The following is a 20,825-nucleotide window of genomic DNA, read 5'->3' on the forward strand; positions in this document are numbered from 1 at the left end:
GTAGTAATTATCATCATTATTCCCTTTTCACACTTAATGATGCATAGGACACTACATTAGTACACCTATCACCATGTATCTTGATCACTTTTGTTACATTCTTGTAAGTGACCAGTCTTACGCTTCGGGTACCAGTCCAGGAACTATGAAATATTCTAGTGAAAGCACCCTTTTAAAAAAATATATAATTTCAACCATGTCAGGAATTGAACCCGAGACTTCTTGTATGGTAGGCCACTGACCACTACACCACGAGGCCGACTTTTAGTAATTACCCCAAGTTATATGAGTAATATGTTTTTTTTTTCAATTTTGAGAGTAGTAGATAATAAATATTCTTATTTCCTTGTAGGTATGTTATTGATAACTTCAAGTACCTAAATAAAGATGTTATCCCATTTTCGTGTTTTAATAACCACAAGGGGCTTTACAAAATTAAATACTGATTTATTATACACTGTGTATTTGTAATATACCTATGCTATAATTAATTTGTTATAATATATAGAGGCGGGTTTATTGCTTTAGGGTAATTTCAAATTACCAGTTTCATACGATAAAATAAAAACAATTAAAATTTGTATTTCGAGGTGTTTCAAATATTCAATAAATCTATCAGATTTGTTTACTTGAGCGTCAAGCAAATGTTATATCACAAAAAATAATGTTTTCATTGACGTATGTCGAGTCGTCAGTTTTTTTCTATTTTGAATTTTGTCATTTTCGCTTTATTTAACTTCTGAGGAAATTGGTACATCATATCTTTCAACCAGCGTTTTTATTATTTATTTGGAATACAAACCACTGTCTGGCACTATGTATCCACTTTACTAGCCATATTTATATCTCCCGTCTTCGTGATCGCCGTTTAAATATTTATAGGTCACTCAATATGTTTATTTACTTGGTTATCAGTTATTAGTAAAAGTTTAGTCTGCGACGTAAATAGACACGTTATTCCTATACTAGCCACATCTGCCGTCCTTACGAGTGCAATATCTAGCATTCTTGACGACATACGGATTCGGAATCACGAAGGAAAGATCTTTATTTTAGTCTTACATATCAATATTCCTTCACGAACCATGAAATCCGGGAAACAAAACTGCAGTAACTAGATTTTTAGTTTATTATCTTTAATTTAGTTTTATTTATGTTATAAATTTAATAATTATCTTAATAAAATAAAAACTAAAATAATCTCAGTTTTTTCCTTTCTTTTGCTATATGGCATATAGTGATACATGCATAGTGTTGAAACTACATAAAAAACAACATTATTTTCTATTACCGCGAAACCGTCCAATTTTGCCCTGGATAGATATTTCGCCCAAACAGTCAAATCTATGATCAACCTTTAAAAAAACATATTTCCATCTGATTTTGGTAAATTTGGTACCAAACGGTTTTGCGGTACCTACTGCACTCTTCATACGGAGGGCAGACATAGAGATTTATTGAATCATGATACACATGCAATAATTCATGTAAGAAAGAGATACACATGTTTCCTTAGTTTAATTACTATTGAATGAAATGTATTTATTATTAATTTGGACATTTTGCTAGACGTGAGCCAGACAATTTAGAAAAGGCAATAATGTCTGGCGGAGTTGAAGGAAGGAGAAGCCGGGGTAGAATCCCATACAGATGGACTGACCAAATAAAGGAGGCTATGGGGCTAAAATTTGATGTGTCAGTTTGTCGGGCTGAGGACAGACTGGAGTGGAACGGACTAATCAGAAGTGTTCATGGTGGTCATGATCCTCAGCATTGAAGGACTGACTTGGTATTTTTATTATAATTTTAGCAGATATTGTGAAGCTCTTCATGATGGTAGAATATGAAAGTCTAGGTATTTACAGGGCTTATGACCTTGCTATTGGTTGATTTAGGTGATCACTTTACACACTGTATGATATTTGCTATTCTGCCGATGTTTATCCAGCGCTTGCCTAGAAATATTTGTGCTTCCCAAAATACTGATTTTTTCGCGCCTCTGACAATAGTGATCAGATTATTCCATTTTACTTCAATTATTTATTACATTTATTATTCCATCATATTTTTCTGAACAATTCAATGAGCTATTTAACTCTGTTTCCATCATCTCTCAGTCAAATTAAGATGTGTTAAAGGATGGGAAAAAGGAATCATACATGTAAAATTAAAACACCAGGATTATAGGTAAAAATATTTACTTGCAATTTAATTACAGACATTTAAGAATTCAGTTTAATATGTCAAATGGTTGTAATTTTACATAATATTTTATGGGTTATGGCAAATCCTACAGCCCTATATAAAAGAATGCTCATTGGGAGTTAAAATACTAAAGCAAATTTGTTCACTGGGCTGAAAAACCTCAAGTTGAGTTAGCGAAAAACTGGAGCACTTTCTACGGAACTACACAAGAAAAATATTTATTTTTTATATATAAGGGATATATTTGTTACTTCAAAAACAAAATTGTGATTATTTCACAGATTTTGAAACATTGAAAAACAGGAATTTGTAATAGTACTTGTGGAAAATCAACAGGAGTGCATAGTGAACAATTAAATAATGATTTAGATACTTTATTTGTTTTAAATGAACCTTTCCTTGGTAAACATAGCATTACAAGCCTGATTGTTTAAGGTTTGCAAATTTTAAACTGTGTCACATCTTGACAAATATTTATTTTAACACAACAAGATTATCAATTTAATACTTGTGGATATTATATAAGTATTTACTATCTAAATACATACAACATACATATATTACAAATTCTGTTGATGATTTGAGAAATATAAATACATAACCAAGTATGTAGCTAGATTTATTTAAAATCTGTATTACTGAAATCACAAGTCTAAATGATTGTATCACAAAACATAAAAATGGGAAATTGTTGAATATAACTGATTACTTTTTATTTTTAATCTTTACACAAAAATTCTACTCGCAAGCGTCATCAATATCATCATATCACTGTTTATTCAATACAATAATGAATTGTGTATTTGGCAACTTGTGTTAAAAAAATATCACATCAATAAGCCAATTCAAAAAAGTGCTAACTAATCATTTTGTGGTAAATCAGTCAACAAACAAGTCATGTAAGTAGTGAAATTAATTGAAGCACAAGAACAAACTACACTCGTGGAATCATTTTCCTTTATCATAATATTATAACAAACAATAGAAATAAGATTGATGTAATTGACACGATTCTGTCCTAAAAAAAACATTTGAACAACCACACATTCCGGAACACTCAAACTATTTTTAATGTATGCGGTTTATAACATTCTGATATGGTACTAAATTAAGCAGTGCGTTCATACTTCGAGAATGTAGTAATTACGAATAATAAAAATACTTTTTAACTCTATAAACAAACGGATGTGTTTGGCAAACACCAAATCTTGAAAGACCCATTCGACTTTAAGCGTAAAGGGGAATGTATGAGGGTCAATTAACATTCGAGAGAACTAGAGAAGAATCCTATATCACGAGACAATTTCTCCCTCAGATCTTAGATCTCTTCCTGGCGATAGCGTCTTCAACAGCCTTGAGTTGTTTGAGGAGTTCTTCCCGCCGTGAAACTGGCCGCTTCGCTGGTATATTGTTAACTGGGGAAGTAGCTGCCCTCTTTTTGGAAACTGGATCTAAAAAAAAATGGTAGTAAATAAATAATCACTATCATCACGCCCTTATCCGGGCCCAATTGTGCACAGGGCACTGTCTCGGTAAACCAAATGCGGAGTAAATCAGTCTTCAGTCTTCACACTTCAGGTGCCAGTCCAGGAACGATGAAATATTGCAGTGTAGAAACATCGTATAACAATATTTAATCTCCACCCTGCCAGATATCGAACCTAGGATCTCAAAGTGTGGTAAGTGAATGCCTCAACCATTACACTACGGAGCGGACAATTTCCTTTTCCGGGATTTTTACCTTAGAGTAGCCATTGACCGGAAAATAAACATCCAGGATTCTGATTCCATTTCACACACACAGAACTGTACTATTCATCAATACAGTTATGTTTGTTGATGTTTTTATTTATTATAACAAAAATCATAATAAATAAAAACATTTAACTTTCCAGATTTCATATTTAGCTTTCTATTGAGATTTCTTGCCATATTATATTCAAAGATCCAATTTTTCGTTCACTAGAATTACATAATCAATTGAAATGTATAAATAATATTTAAACGTTACATTTATAAATGTACTCTGTAATTAAAAATGTACTGTTAAGTTTTAAAATGTACAAAAAGAAGAGCTAATAAATAAATTATGAGTGGTAAGTTTATACCTATTCCATCTTTTTTGGTGTCTGTTTGTCTGGGCGGGAGAGTAGGCGGAGGGGCAGGGGCGGGGGGAGGGGCAGTGCGCCGAGGGGCACTACCAGAAGTAGTACTAGAGCTTCCTGACTCTGAGTCAGAATCACTGGAACTTGATGATGAGTCTGTAACAAGAACATGCGTATGTAAGTAATACAATTCTTTACGAATTACAAAAGTTCCTCAAAATTTAAATAGGTGAATCAAAATACGAATTTAAACCACAAAAATAGAGTTCAATTTTTATTCCATCTTATAATGAAATTTTTTTAATTTAAAAAAATAATAATCAATGAAAAATATTGCTTTACCTGATCCCGATGACGAGGATTTGGAGTATCGCTTTCGTGGTTTTGGTTTGGTTGGTTTTGTTCTTCCAAAAGCATCTACTCCACCCTGGTAAGGAAATCCAAATTATTAGTACAAATTACAGACATATCTTTGTAGTATCTTTGATGTATGTTACTCTGTAGGTGATGCTTTTGTTACACATGTGATATTCCATTTGTTAGACACCACAGATAACATTATACATTTTGAGCATCCACAGTAAATCTTAATTCTTTGACCATGTTAATAGAATGCCATCTTGTTTCAATACTGTACAATATTATAAATAAACTAATTTCATTTTAAACCTCCGGGCACTATACTATCACTTATGGACAATAAACATCAATGCACTTCAGCTTTTAATGGAAATCAAAGTAGTAGATAAACATACACAGATTTTTTTTATTTGTTTATTTTTCCAAACTACAATACATTAGAACTTTCGCAAAATACAAAAATACTATTGACAAAAAAAAATTGATCTTACAAAAAATACAACTTCAGCCAGATAAGTGCAATTTTGAAAAAATGCCCGCAAAGACTTCACTTCTGAGCATAGACCATTCTTTTTCTGAATATTTTTTTTGCACAACAGGCCAGGAGGCCCATTTGTGTACTAAAAAAGCGTCATTTGTTATTTCTGCACCTGTTTTGATATTGAAAACCAATAAATAAAATAATATATAAATTAATGTTTTTATACCAGAGTTACCGGTCTGCAAAATAAACCATTTGAATACATACTAATTTAGGCCCAATTACAGTGTAGAATTACATTACCCAGGCTTAAAAAAAAAACACATTTAATTGATTGTGTTTTCACCAGGAATCGAACCTCGAATCTTCCGTGCGTGAGTTAAACATCTTAACCACTACACCACGAAGGCTGCCATTTTATTACTCTATGAAATTTTAGACTTGTGGGACTCTTGACAGGGGAGTGAGACATATCATCGTAGTTTGATTGTTATTTTGCATCAAAATGAACATCGCGATAAATGAAATCACGCAGTGGTACCTTTGGTGGGGGAGGGGGGTTGGCTGCGTGCTGGCGGGCGGCAGCAGGGGAGGGTACGCGGCGCCGCGCTGAGGGGGCGGGGGGGTTCATGGCGAGGGCACGCGCGGTGGCCGCCCGGCGCTCCTGAACTATCACAGAGGGAGACAGTGCGGGTCGAGCCACTCTGTTGATAGAAAATGACGATTACTAATTGCCGAAAATAAATATTATTACTGTAAAACTATTTTTGTAAAACGCGTATCTCAAAGAAGATGTATATGCCTTGGAATACAGTGCAAGTCAGCAAGTGGTCAGTAGTACAGTAATTTACATTTGTTAGGACAAAACTCTTTAAAATCATGTAATCATAAATATTTAGTAAAATAGACACTAAAGTTTCATAAAAAATAAATGATTTATGACATTTTTATTTTCTCTTGTAAAGTTATCATCTAGTGACCTAGGTTGCATTCAAATTAAGGCAACGATATGCATTTTGACCAGTTTTAAGATTTAGCACCATAATTTTAAGATTTAAAATTATAATACTAGCTTTAAATATTAAGCATGTGGACAGGTAAAAATGCCTTTGAAATATGTACATATTAGTAGGTCATTAAGAAATATTCAAAAATGCTTGATAAAGTATTAATGATTGCTCTGCTGGAAAGTAAGTGGAATCCAAAGAGACATCTTCCAGTGACTTACCCCACAAGTGGAGATTTGTTTTGTTAAATAACATTTTATATTATTTCAGGGGTGATATTCTAAACACTCTCGCAGCCGTAGAAAACACTTTTATTTTGTATGTTAATACACAAGATGAAAGTGTTTTCTACGGCTGCGAGGGCGGTTCAGAATAACACCGCAGGACAATGACTATGTACTTCCATTTTTTTATGATAAAGATTCAATTTATTGCAATAGAGAGGGAAATCATTTTTGAGAAGGGGATATGGAAGTCTAGGCATTTACAGAGCTTATGACCTGGCTGGTTTAAGCGGCCACTTTACACACTGTGTAACATTCACCATTCTGCCCATGTTTAAACATCTACATTTCCTCAATTCTTCCATCTGTTGACTTTTGTGAAGTAAAGGAGCTGAAACTATGCATAACTCCCCAGGGAGGAAATCCAGCCTGTCTGCAAACATTTGAACATACTCGCAACATTGTTGGACGAAGATTTTAATTTCACAGACATTTTTCTGTGGTTTCTGGCAGTGAGAACGGAATGCTACTCACTTGATATACTACGTTAGCTGCTTCCACTTTCATGCTATTAGTTTTAACGCAAAAACTAAATAAAGTCCATAGCATAATAGGTAGTATAGTGGATATTATTATTACCTTTGTCGTGGTGGCGATCTCGCATTCCTTTTGGTCGATGGTCGTGACGGGGACTTAGCTGAACTTGACGACCGAGAGCTAGAATCAGAGGAACTGGTGGAACAGAGGTAGACATGTCAACCAAAGGAAACCAGATGAAAACAATCACCCGCATACACAACCGTATTAGTAAACCACCAATGAAATGACATAACCGAGCGGGAAGCGGGAATAGTTATCAGGAAGAATGATAGAATATTACACCGAGTAATGTTATATGAATTGCCAATAGGATAATCAAGTAAGCAACGCCGGATACGATAGGTGAATGGATAAGTGAAGGGTTTTAAGCAATTAAGCAGAGGAAATGTATTATGATATATGGTGTGATTGTTACAGGAATGGATATTTGGATGTGTGGGAAGGAAGGAATATAAACACAAATCAGTTAGTCAATCCAAACAAGGTGCTTAACTTAGTAACAAAGTGCGCAAAACATGTATATTTGAAAAATTTTTTTTTTTTTTTCATTGGATATTTTTAAAAACTAAACTATTGATAGAATGACTAAATGCAGCAAGTTGACGAGAAACTTGGTAATGGCACACAAATAAAATCAATAAATTCAAAAGCACTTCAAGAGTATAGAACTTTTCATTTTTTAGAATTAACCAAGAACATTAAAATGTAAAAAATCTTCTAATCATTGTTTTTTTTGCCTCTCGTTTGCATAAGACAGTAATTCAATATTATGGCACAATATTTTGCATAAGTCAATTCACATCAGAAGAGAGTACAAAATTTTAGTTATGTATTACTTTGAAAATATAATATTTATGTACAAAAATAATCAGTTTATATAGAGACCAACTAAGAATTGCAATCCATCCGCGATTATGTTCTGTTCTTTACGATCGCAAAAAAAAAAAAAATCAGTTGGGGTACATTTAGTGTCGCGCAACTTCGCCATTCAAATGGTCGAGTCTCGGTCCTCGGTCAAGACGTTCTACTTATGGATCTACGTTGGACATGAAAAAAGCTGTGTCCAATTTTAATGAATGACCACGCGGATGTCGACTTTGTTCGTAATATATTTTGTGACTAAGATCTGAGTCAGATCATACCTCGATGAAGAATATGAGCTTGCTGAACTGTATTTTCCGGGCTTCCTTCTCCTCTCTGCCGGAGCATTGCGACCGCCACTCCTCATCCACGGATCCGCCCACTCGTCCGCTCGAGCAGACACCATGGCCTTTTGGACGATTACTTCACGTGTTGTGCGTGGTCGGCGCTAGAATAATAACCAGAACCCATTCTATCAAACAGTCTAATGTAAAAAATGATGTAGGTACATATTTCAAAAAAGCTCATAACTTAAGAGACTTTATTCATAGTAATCAAACACGCTACCACTAAATAAATAAATACATTTAACGCACACAAAGTGATACATTAATTCTACTTAGATTATATATCGTCATGATCGTAGAACAACGACGGATGTGCGAAAAATGCGACGTTGACTTTCTTTCATATTTGATCTTGAAAAGGTTATATAAAAGCTTTATATTCCAGGTTTTAAAAAAATGTATATATTTAACCAACACAAGTATCAAATTACATATCTTTGTACTTATCAAGTTATGACATAGTAGTGTAAAAATTTGAACCGCTCACAAGTAAAGTTAAAGAAAATCTCATGCATCTTTGTTCTACGATCATGATGATATGTACATGCTTTTATAAATGTTACAGAAGAAAGCAGTGACTATTATGACATTCTAGGAAATAAAAATATACTTATAGATATTTTGCATAACACAAAAAATAGTGTTAAGGTGATTCTAAACGAAAATATGAAACTAATTATTCATAGGTGGCACTTTTATAATTTTTTTATTGAAAAATGCCATTTTTACGTTTATTTTCAATGGAAATTTTACAAAACTAGGTTTGTAAAATTGAAAATAAACGTAAAAATGGCATTTTTCAATAAATAATTGTACGTGGTTATTTCAGGTAAGTGATTTAAGATTGAAAATTTTTATAAATTTCGCCAACTGCGCTTAATTTTATGATCTTGGGACAAAGTAATTGTTATTGTAAATATTTTTTGAATTCACAAAGAAAGTAAGGCTCCCCATATTCGAAAATAAAAAAAATGAGGTTTCACTGTGGTTTTATTCTATTACATAATTTGTAAAGTACAAACAAACAAGTTTAAAAAAAAAATATGGGCTAAATATTACAATGGCGAATCTACATGATGATTTACTTTACTTTTTAAGTGCCCTGTTTGTTTTAACTTTTTTTTTAAAATTGTTTCACCCTTGTAAAAGTGATAAATTCTAGATACACATAATATATAATAATATATAATAAATTTGTAAACATCAAAATATTTCTAAAAAAAAAACAAACATGTGACACTCACTACAACTGTTTGAAACTAATACAATGGTGGTTATTATCTACATATTGTAATATGAAGAAAGTAATTACAGGCTTGTGTTGTCCTTGGGGTTGAACTTGCCTCTCTTCAATCTTCGTTCCCAGGAAATAAAAAACAATGTTAGTAATACAAATGAAATTAAGATTTATCAATTACATTCAACCTCAAGCTATTCACAATTATTAGAGTTGTTATCACATGTTTTAGAAGACTAAAACAATTTATGTTGAAATCAAAGCAAAGATGATTTTTAAAATCCATTCATCAAATAAATTTAATGACGAGAAATCATTACAGATTAATGCATTTTTTTAAATTTTTGACGGAAGAGGGGAGACTTGATAGAAAACTAAGATACTCAATGATTACTATGACTGCCCCCTGCACGAGATGCATCAATTAAATCCCAACACAAATTTACAGGGTCATAACTGGAAGCTCTATCGTCCTCAATTCCACATTAATCCTAAAAAAAACTTTCTTTCAAGCAGGGTGGTTTCAGAATTGAATAAATTTCCAAGCCCAGTTGTCCGTTTAATTTCGGTTTAGCAGTTCTAAAACAGTTTGGATACTTTTTTACAGAAAGAAGAACGCAGACAAAAACCAGAACACAAATATAGGCGCACCAGCAAAGGCTGCCTGCCTATAACAAATAATATTTTGCCGCCGTTTTAAAAAACTACCTAAAATTAATAGAAACAATTCCACTTTAAATCCCGCATGATATCGTTAAAAATATCTATCACCATTCACAATATTATTTTTTTCCCCAAAAGCATAAAAAAATTGTTAAATTTGGTTGGCATTTAAAGTTAACATAGTTATTTTTTTATTATATATTTACATATAGGTAGCTATTACATTATTTTTAATGAAATGAAAAATTATTATTTTATTCTTACAGATTTATGATGCGCTATGTCTACCGGCGTCCCCTTTTCTTGGTAGTAGTGGTGAGGGGGAGAGTCTTCCGGGGGTCCTTCAATACGGGAGGAATATCTTGGAACACGCGCACGCTCGCGGGGTGGGTAGACTACGGCGCGTGGAACTTCCTCGTAAACTGCCCTTCTGTCAACCAAACGAAGATTAAGTAATTACGAAATTTTTTAAAATTGAAATAAATTAAATGGAACTATATGAATTGATAAGATATGATATCTTTTTGCCCACAAAAAAACTAGTTTACAGGCGATGGTAACGAATTGTAGTTCATAACCAAAACATTCCAAATTCGAATAGTGTGATTTTTGAATTTGACTTTTACTATATTTGCCTACCATGCAAAGGGCCTCCTGTTTGATTTCTGACATGGTTGACATATGTATTTAAAAGTTGTTTTAGGCTGGAATATTTCATAGTCCCTGGACTGGAATCTGAAGCGTAAGACTGATCATCTTACCTTCATGTAACAAAAACGATCAAGGTACACTGCAATTGGTACACCAATTCAGAGCTCTATGCACCATTAGGTGAGGAAAGAGGAATGATGATGATTATTTAAATTTAAATACCCACAATAATGCAGTAAATATGACATGTTTTTCAATTTATCAATACCATATCCTTCTGATTTAAATACCCTTAATCAAATCCACAATAATGACATATATATGCTTCTTAATATGTATTTTAATATGTTTAAAAAAAATTAACTATCAAGTGGATATTGAAATTTTGTAAACTAGAATGCAATAAAATTTTACGAGCCTTAAATAGAGTCAAGAATGTAATGAGGTTTTATAATTTTATACTTCTTTTATCACTAAACTTGGAATGATCAATCAACTTAAATTTGGTATTTCAAATAATTAAAAATTTATTTATTTATTCATGGATTTATAATTTCTTAAAAATAGAAAGAAAAAGATGATAATACACTAATATTGCAAGTGCATACCTCTCAATTTGTCTGTAATACTCTTCCCTGAAAAAAAAAACACGGTATTGTTTAGTAAAGCGAAAGCCAATTTGTTAAAAAAAAAAAACATAAATGTGTACATAATACATTATAATTTCACATAACACTATTAATTTGGAATATATAAAACATACATTGAAATAATCAACTTATGTAAGAATTTTTTTTTGCGATTTCACAAGTATTGGATAATGAGGAACTTCATCCCTAAGGGAAATTGGATATAAAAAATGTTTTCTTACGCGCAGTAAAAATTAGAGCATTAAATTGTAAAACAAAGTTTCTTGAAAACGTACAAATTTTTTTAAAATAAAAACTAACTAATTTGAACTACGTCACTAGTTCATATGAATCAACCACTGATAAAAGAGTTGTGAAAAGATTTCCGGTTTACTTGTCGTCAACGGACCATTCCACAGAACTGACCGAGAAGAAGCGGAAGGAACTTGAGGTGTCACATCCGGACTAATTTCAGAAATACAAAACTTAAAAAAATTATAGCGCTGATAATACTGTATATATATTTTTTTTGTTTTGGTTTAATAGTCTATTAACAAAGAAAAAAATCACTGAACTTTCTTATTAAGTAGGCAGCAAAAACCAATGACTAACGTAATTTTTTTTTTAAATGTGTACCAAGGATTGCAGCTACAGATTTGGCCACATTACGTGAATCAGAAAAGTGAACAAGATATCTTGTAGCTAATTTTGCAAATTTTTACTACTGGGCAGTACGTTTTTCTGTTTTGAAATTAGTCTAAAAAGTAACAAATGAATATGATTATATTACACATTATTTTCATGTGATTTCCCGGTGTGGAATATTTCTGTACCAGGAAATCAAGGGAGTATTTCTTGCCATCACAGCACTGCGTTTGCAGTTCTGCACGTGTGTGGTATTTTCCCTGACCTATTGAAGCGTTGATACCATCATAAGTTAGCTGACTGTTGTGTACGCTTCGTGGTGCTTGTTTGAAATGCCGAATAAAATCCCACAGCTTGTGGGAAAAGGTCTGTAATTCGTTTCCTTAATGAGAAGAATATTAAACCAGTGCAATTTCATCAACATTGACGAACCAGTTCATCATTAACCAAAGATGGACACCCACTTCGTTCGTCGTCGTGCATATTATCATGACCCTCATTGAACTGTCTTACCCATTTCCTAACTATTGAATCACTTATCACATGTTCTCTGCAAATCTTACAATGAATGTGGACTGGTTTAATGTTCTTGGTATTAAGGAAACTTATTGCTGACCTTATTTTCAATTTTATTTAGCTTTTGAAACAAGCACCACGAAGCATACACAACAGTCAGCTAACTCATAATGGCGTCAACTCTTTCTCAATAGATCATGGAAAGGATCACACATGCGCGAAACTGCGATCGCAGCACTTCATGGCAAGAAATACAAACGGAACTTACTTTCTGGATATATATGTTTATAACCATAAATATGTACTCAATAAGAGCATGCGCATGCAGAATAAATTAAGGAATTAGAAATTAGATGGATATTTCATTAGAATCTTTCGTGATCTGTTTTCCATTTTTTAAAAAGTATTATATTAAATTTTCACAGTCCAAATTTGATCAGTTTTCAAATCAATGTAATATGGCCATAATGGATTGGAAAACAATAGCGGAATGCTGTCTCCGTGTTAAGTGGCAGAATATTGTGATCTCATACCTCTCTGCCTGGCGGTAGTATTCCTCCCTTTCTCGCTCTCTTTCCCTTTTGATGGTGGGGAGGGGGGAGCGCGGGGCGGGGTAACCTGCGTACGCAGCCAATTCCGGATCCAGTTCCTCGTCAGGACCCAAGGATCCCGCTCGCCCAGAAGTGGCAAGGCTAAGGTGCATCTTTTTTTCTTCGAAATCCGTGTCTTGCTCCTTACGCTTGGTAGCCTTACGCATCATCTGCAAAGATAATTATTTTTGTTAGATAAAAACCCTCATCAGCACTACTATGTTTTATTCTAAATTAAATACTCCTGTTCAACCTATAATATATGATAGAATAGTGAATAATCTTTATTACGATTTTTTTCAAATATTTTGATGTCATGTTAAGGTAAAATAAATACAGTAAAACCACATTTTTACGTTCCTCGATTATACGTTTTCCCGCTTTTTACACCGAAATATTTAGGTCCCACTATTTTCCATACATTCTCATTAAATTTTCCCCACAATTAACATTTTTCATAACCCCACCCCGGTGGTTTTATGTCGAATTTTTTTCATACCTTATTCGATCTATCAAAAGACGAGCCGCACGCCGCCACGTGAATAGAGAATAAAATAGAGGTAAATAAAAAAATGTGTAAATTATTGTCTCAAACTAAATTCAAAGTAGGTGCAGTGTAATTGACCATTTTGTTTAAGTGTCTAATTTTGACATTTTACAAAATAGTGACAAATTAAGTTGACGCATGTTTAGGAAGAATAAAGTCTTTACATTAATAAATTACGATGCAAAAAGTTAAAAAAATTGGCAATATAAATATTATTTGATGTTATACACACATAATGTGAAAAGGAGATAGTTTGAACAGTTATCATAAATGTGTGAAACAGTCCGCGATGTAAATGATAGTTGAAATTTTGTGGTGCCATACTAAAAAAAGTGATAGCATATAAATACAATTTTCCAATATTTAGGGAAAAAATCGTTGTATGCATTTTATGCTAATTCAAATTTTTATTTTCGTATTTTTAATGTTAAGTACCTACATACAATTATTTGTGTTTATATTTTTTTCAATTCAATAAAAAATAACACATTGCAGTATTGTTTGAAAAAATACTAAATATTTTTAATTATATCATTGGTAAATGTGAATAATCCCCAATCATGACAGTTCTTACAATTTTTCTGCAGTATATTTAGTATAGTCTTGTACAATAATTATATTTTAATAAAATTTCATTATTTCCATACATTTTTCATTTAGTCACTTTAAAGTTTTCCTCAGTTTTACACTTTTTTGTTGCTCTCTTGAAAAGCGTAAAACAGGGGTATTACTGTAGTAAACAATTTCAGTTTTTTGAAATCTTGATTCAAATTGTATACAAGAAAACCTATCCAGCATTGTTTTATTTACTTTTTTTTTTACACGGTACTATGAGGAATGTATCCTCCATGGAAAAAGAGGTTCCAGTGTATATAAAAATAAATTGGTTATTGGAGAAGGGAGTATGGAAGTCTAGGCATTTACAACAGGGCTTATGACCTGGTTGTAATGTAAATGCCTAGACTTCCATATTCCCTTCTCAAAAATGTTTTCCCTCTCTGTTGCAAAAAAAATAGATTTAAATAACTCCCTAGGAGGAAATCCAGCCTGTCTGCAAAAATTTAGGCATACCCAAAACATTGTTGAAAATAGTTATCGATAATTGAAGAACACAATAAAGATGATGGTGAGTGAAGGGTGGTATTACCTCCTTGGCTGTCCTCAGTCCCCTCTCCCAGGCGCTCTCGGTGCGCGAGCTCGCCAGCAGGGCGGGGTGGGGGGCAGCCGAGTGGGGAGGGGGGTGCTGCACCCCATACCCCAGAGGCATGGCCCTCACCATGTCAAACATTATATAATTACCCTTGTCCGTCACTCCTGGGTGCAGAAACCTGAAACATGTTACACGAAGGATCATTACACCACAAACACACACTGTATTCCTTCAGTGTCATACGGGGAAACTAGAATAAGGTGATTGAACTGGCCATGTGTATTTAATTGATCACAAATTGACAATACTACACAGTGAGGGGTACAATGAAAGCTTTGAAAAATTCTATGTTTTGTTATTTTTGCGGTTTGATTGTAAATATTACATTTTTGCTCAAGAGGATATGCAGCAGTGGCGAACGGTGATTTAATTTACAGGTAAGCTATAAAAATGATAATTTATTTGCACCTACATAGTAGGTACATAATATAATGTAAGTGATATAAACTGTAAATTGCTTTTTTTTCTGTAGTTCTGCGTGATACAACAACTCCAATCTAAGAAATCAACTCAAACGACATAACTTCATGATATATAATATTGTGTAACTATATTATCCATTAATTTAACACATAACTTGTATAAAAGTTCATAAAAAATAGCACAATGAATTTAGTCAGTATAAGGTATTTCATTACAATTGAAATGTCAACTGGTCGATTTGTTCTAGAAATGAATAATGCCAAAAATGGCCGCGTTGAGCGCCACATGTGTTGCGAGTCATATATCAAAAGTATCACCTCAAAGAAAGATAGTCCATAAGAAATAATGTTTGAAATACTGTTTTCCAAATCGAGAATCTTTAAAGAATTTGTGTAATCTGCATGTTTACTCTAGAAGAAAAATCTTGTCACTGGGCTTAATATGTTCAAAATATAGTACACTTATTTGTATGGGAATGAAAAACAATGTCCAGGAATGTGTTAAAAGGGGTGTTGCAATGTTTTGAGAATATGTCTATGGAGAGGAAGAACAGCGAAAAGATTTTCAATCAATGTAATGCAGAAGCCATGGAACACCAAGAAAGATCACACTATCGAGCCAAAAAAATTACACTGTCAATTGAACATGAAAAAATCAGAATAATCCAAGACATGATAATGTAGAAGAAGCGAAGCATGTATAAGGATACGAGTGAAATGATGTTATATCCGCTCTACCTATCACTAAAGGGAGGATCGCAATTTTTACTTTAAATAACAAGATTGTTAAAATTGTGACAACATCCAAACATTTACAATGTAAACAGCTTGTAATGGTACACCAACAAACCTGCAACTAACTCCCCACGTACACTGACCACGGGAATAGAATCGGCACACTGGACGTGGCTCCGTCTCTTCTGGTCTACGTTCCTCCTCATCAGAAACTTCACCTTCCTCGAGAGAAGAAGCAGCACCGGAACCTTCATCATCGTCTATAAAGAAGAGAAAAATAATTCAATACCACAGCAGAAGAATTTGTGTAATAATCAAATTCATTCACAACTTTTTTTAGACAGGAAATCTTCGGAAAATAATCGAAACGGGTTGTGGTCCCTTGGTAGTGCCGCGGACTCCAGATAGGAGGGTCGTTTGTCCAGATTCGATAAATGACTTAGGAGTGGCATTATGCATTATATATCTACGTGTCAACAGAGTTTTAATTCCAACCTTTAAGAAAAATATGGCAAAGGTGGCCAAATCTCTTTATACAGTTTGAAGAATGAATCTAACCTTTCTTATTGGCTCCTTCGGAGTTTTTCTCGACATTATTTGGTTTTGGTTCTGGAGCTTCTATACATTCCCCTTCTTCCGCTTCAAAATCCAACTGTTCTTCTACATCCTCAGTTTTACTGGTTTTTTCCTGTGGTATCTGCAAATTAAACATTATTATTGTATTCAAAATTTATGGAAAAAAGCTGAATGAAAAAAAGTAATAAATATGGTACAGCTTACTTTATCCAGTTTAGGCGTTTCCGAAATTGATCCATTGGTTGCTACTTTTAAGGGAGACACCAAAGGGGCCTTGGGAACAATATTTCCATTCACTTTAGATTCATATTTAGGTGGTGACTCTCTGCTGTCTGAATGTTCTGGTGCCTGCAAGAGGGAAATTTAATTTATTTAACTTTTTGTGCATAATGTTAATTGTACATTGGCGGACTTTGAAACACTATTGAAACTAATTTATAGATGTTAAGTAGAATTACTAGAACCTTATGCACATACATATTTACTAAGTGCCCACGTAATTAAAAAATGACCACACAGTTAATATTTACTCAAGTAAAATATTTCATTTTCTAGAATGGTTTAATAAACACGGGGAAATTTTAAGATAATAATAGCCAAGGTTTCATAAAAACCGTACAACAAATACTCTAGTTAGTTGAAACATGCAGTGTGCTCAACTGTGTATAAAGAATGAATTCATTTTCCAATTCACTACTCGAGTGTTCTAGCCAATGTTGTGTTTCTTAGTTTTTTTTATCTACATATTTTATCTAGGTATATGTCTGCCTCGTGGTCAAATGGTCAGCGCATTTGCCTACCACGCAAAAGGCCTGGGTTCGATTCCCGACACGGTCGATATGAAATATTTATTTGAGGGGTATTTATACACTGGAACATCTCGTAGTTCTGGGACTGGCATCTCAAGCGTAAGACTGATCATCTTACCTTCACTTAACAAAATGGTCAAGATACGCTGCAGTTGGTGTACCAATGCAGTTTCGTATAGCCATTAGGAACATAAAGGCAATAATGAATTTATATGCAATGTGTTATTATTTTGTAACTGACTATAGTCAAATGCAGCCTAGCTATATGGTTATCAACTGGAAGGGGAGACTTATTGACTATAATTTCTAATATATTTCACAAATAATACCATTTTTATACAAGTCCATGTAAAACAACAACTAGCAAAATTTTACTTGTTTTTTCAAATAGGTATGTTAAAAGTGATTGTCAATTGTTTTAGTTCTATATGAAGAGTATAATGAAGATTATAGAGTACAGTGTTTGATTTCATATAAAATTCAACAAAATAAATAGTACATGTCACTCCCCTGGCCAATTTGTCACTTCCATGTCCACGATGCCACTCCCCATTTGCCATTTTCCTCTACCGTATATTTACCTATGATATATTGGGTGAGCACAGGAGAGTAAGAATATTGGTAGGGAGTGCAACATTAATATTGGAGGTCAGATAGGAACAAAGGAAAAAATACACAGGAAGATAATGGCATAGTAAAAATATTTTTTACCAGAGCTAAAGTTGAGATATATTGCAGTTGAAGGAGCAATACTAACCCTAATGGGACTTTTCTTCACAGTTGGGCGCTCATCCTCCGAGGCAGCTCCCAAACTCTCCAAGTCGGAAACATCCGACAGATCTTCGTGACTGATATTAACATTACTTTCTGAATTTTTCTTCTCCCGACTGGAGCTTTTGGATTCTTTGTCCACAATCTTGGACTTGTCCTGTTCATGCTCGGACTCCATTTCACCTGAAATGTTTACACCATTGTATTTACGTGTTAACCTAAATCTATAGGTTTGAAGTAATTATTAGAATGGCTTTAAAAATAATGCTGAAAGTTTAAATTACTAATTTTATTAAATAAATCGGCATTCACTTTGTAAAATTTACATAAAATTATTGTAAAATAATAAAATTTGCTAACAGTGATATTAAATTTATTTTATTTAAAGAACAGTTTCAGGAAAGTATTCCTCCCACCAACAGGAGTCATAAAACTAAAATTATAAACAAATTATTTAAGTTTTGTAAAACTTGTCATCGGGGCGAGTAGGAAATTATATTCTATTATTTAAATGTAATAATGATTTACATGGTACAATATCCAAAATGCTGCAAAATGTATGCTTATTATTTGATTTTGAAAAGCAAATCAAACAAAAAGAATATTTTTAACGGCTCCATAATGCAAAAAAAACCTAATAATTACTACATTTTAATTATAATCTAAATCCACCAAGGAATGTCAGTAGAAAAACTCAATCTATAATTACAATACCTTCAGATATTTCTTCCGTGGGAGGGTGTTTAGTAGGGCGATCTTCGGGACTGGAATCTCTACTAGAGCCACTAGTGGAATGGGTTCGTCTGCGAGACTTTTCTTGGGTATTTCTCGATGAGTCCCACTTCGGGCTTCCGAGTGGTGACACCGACTGCTGCCTGCTGCCAAACTCGCTTTTGTTACTCCACTTATCGGGGGGCGTCTGATTACTCTCAGAGTCGGGGGAGCGCGGAGCAAAGGGGGCGGTCTGCGGAGGGGGAGGAGGGCTGTGGGGCCGGCCGGGGGAGCTCCCGGGCTCGCTTGAGGGGCTGCGAGGTCGGCTCGATGGACTGCGACGCCGAACGGGGGAAGAATCGTCCCCAGAATCGCTCTTCTTACCATCCGGGGATCGAGAATACCCTTTGTATCCCCTTTTAGGAGAAGGGGGTCTCCAACTGGGGGAGTTGGCGTCCGAATTTCTATCACTTTTTTCGGAATACGCTTTTGAGTTCAACGGAGACTGCGGCCCCTTGGGGGAGGCGGGGGTGGCGGGGCGCGAGCTCTGGGAAGGGGGGCTGCGGGGCCGCGCGGGGGACGCGGAGCCGCTACTGCTGTCGCTCGAGGAGCTCGCATTATCCGCCGCACCTTCCCGGGAATCCTCCGAATCCATCCCTACAAAACCCCGAAAATCATGTTAGCAAAAGCTTTTTGAAATGTATCAAAACAAACAAAAAATAATAAAAAGAAAATCGGGCCATCAAAAAATATTAAATGAAACATACGCAATCGGAGATGTTTCTCGCTCTAACGACTAAGGAAAGCGAGTTAATCGGACTTGCCCTTAAAGCGTTAACAGATACATTCGACTACATTTGGAAACCTTTTCAGACTTCCTGAACGTTCTTACCTGGACACGACGACCCTGAAGACTATGACAGCGACACTTTGTTTCACTTTTCATTTCAACTATTTACTTTTATCAACTTGACTTTAAACTTTGTAATGCACAACACAAAACAGTAACTGCAGTCTTCGGTAACACTTACTGTATACTCATTTAAAACGAACTGAACTTTTAAAAATACTTTGACATGGCTAGAATGAAAGAAGCATAATAATGGTCACTACAATTTCAACATGGCGACATGGGTACATGTAGAACTGTCGTTTAGCGAAAATAATTCACTTTTTCCGCGGATTTGGTTTATTCGTATCTTACCCTCTTACCTTAAAGACGGTAGATTTGGCGAATTCTGCTAGGGAGTCTTGATATTTCCTCGTCAAAAATCTCAGGAGGCCAACGGACAACTCGCCGACAAACGGCAAAGACAAATGCAACAAAGTCATAGAAAATCACTTTATTCTTAATTTCTTAATTATTCACTTTATAGATAACCACAGACAATATAAATATTTAACACGTGTTTTTTTTCTCTATTGAAACAATACCAAGGATATTTAGTCGGTGTTGATAGAGATCTTTTACCGAAACGTGATTATATCGGCCGAAGTACGGGTTGCACAATATACCCATAGGTAGGAGGTTAAACAGGCTTTACCGAACCCTGGGGTTCTGTGGAAGGGTCACAGGGATTCCGAGAGTTAAGGCGTATTGTCGGAGAAAACAGGCAATCGACGCCGAGAAATATTCATTCTTAACATAATGCACGTAATTTAAAATACAGTCTTTCTTTTCAAATTGGACATTACAATATCCAAACAATAAAATGTCATTAGTCTTAAAAATATCATTTTTGTCCATTTACCTTATTACTGTCGAGATGGGGTTCCACATGGGTGCCGCCAAAAAAATCAATTATAACGTTTATATATAGCCAAAAAAATCTGCATTAAGAATTGTGTTTATGTTTATTAAATTTAAATTGGTTTAGGTAGGTTGTAGCCCAATTTATTAAAGTAATTAAATATATTCAAGTC

General features: G+C 34.2%; 1 protein-coding gene across 14 annotated transcripts; it reads right to left on the reverse strand.

The window, feature by feature from the left end:
* Positions 1-2,181: 2,181 nt before the first annotated feature.
* On the reverse strand, positions 2,182-20,235 carry LOC148279531 (uncharacterized). 14 transcript variants are annotated; one of them, XM_088229787.1, is made up of 18 exons: positions 20,115-20,232; positions 19,795-19,982; positions 18,906-19,559; positions 18,178-18,374; positions 16,816-16,959; positions 16,594-16,732; positions 16,151-16,295; positions 14,816-14,996; positions 13,065-13,291; positions 11,350-11,376; positions 10,355-10,520; positions 9,503-9,544; positions 8,125-8,291; positions 7,022-7,114; positions 5,693-5,855; positions 4,653-4,737; positions 4,314-4,466; positions 2,182-3,656 (listed from the first exon to the last, which is right to left on the reverse strand). In XM_088229787.1, the coding sequence occupies exons 3-18, from the start codon at positions 19,555-19,557 to the stop codon at positions 3,517-3,519; spliced, it is 2,721 nt and encodes a 906-aa protein (XP_088085913.1). In that variant the 5' UTR covers positions 19,558-19,559; positions 19,795-19,982; positions 20,115-20,232; the 3' UTR covers positions 2,182-3,516. The 14 variants fall into 14 exon arrangements, with proteins under 14 accessions (XP_088085913.1, XP_088085912.1, XP_088085914.1 ...); XM_088229786.1 differs by lacking the exon at positions 19,795-19,982 and having other exon boundaries at positions 20,115-20,235; XM_088229788.1 differs by having other exon boundaries at positions 7,022-7,099; positions 19,795-20,235.
* Positions 20,236-20,825: the final 590 nt, after the last annotated feature.

This window comes from Micrasema longulum, unplaced genomic scaffold (assembly GCF_059751315.1).
Source record: "Micrasema longulum isolate JH-2025_06_02 unplaced genomic scaffold, ASM5975131v1 h1tg000708l, whole genome shotgun sequence".
Lineage (NCBI taxonomy): Eukaryota > Metazoa > Arthropoda > Insecta > Trichoptera > Brachycentridae > Micrasema > Micrasema longulum.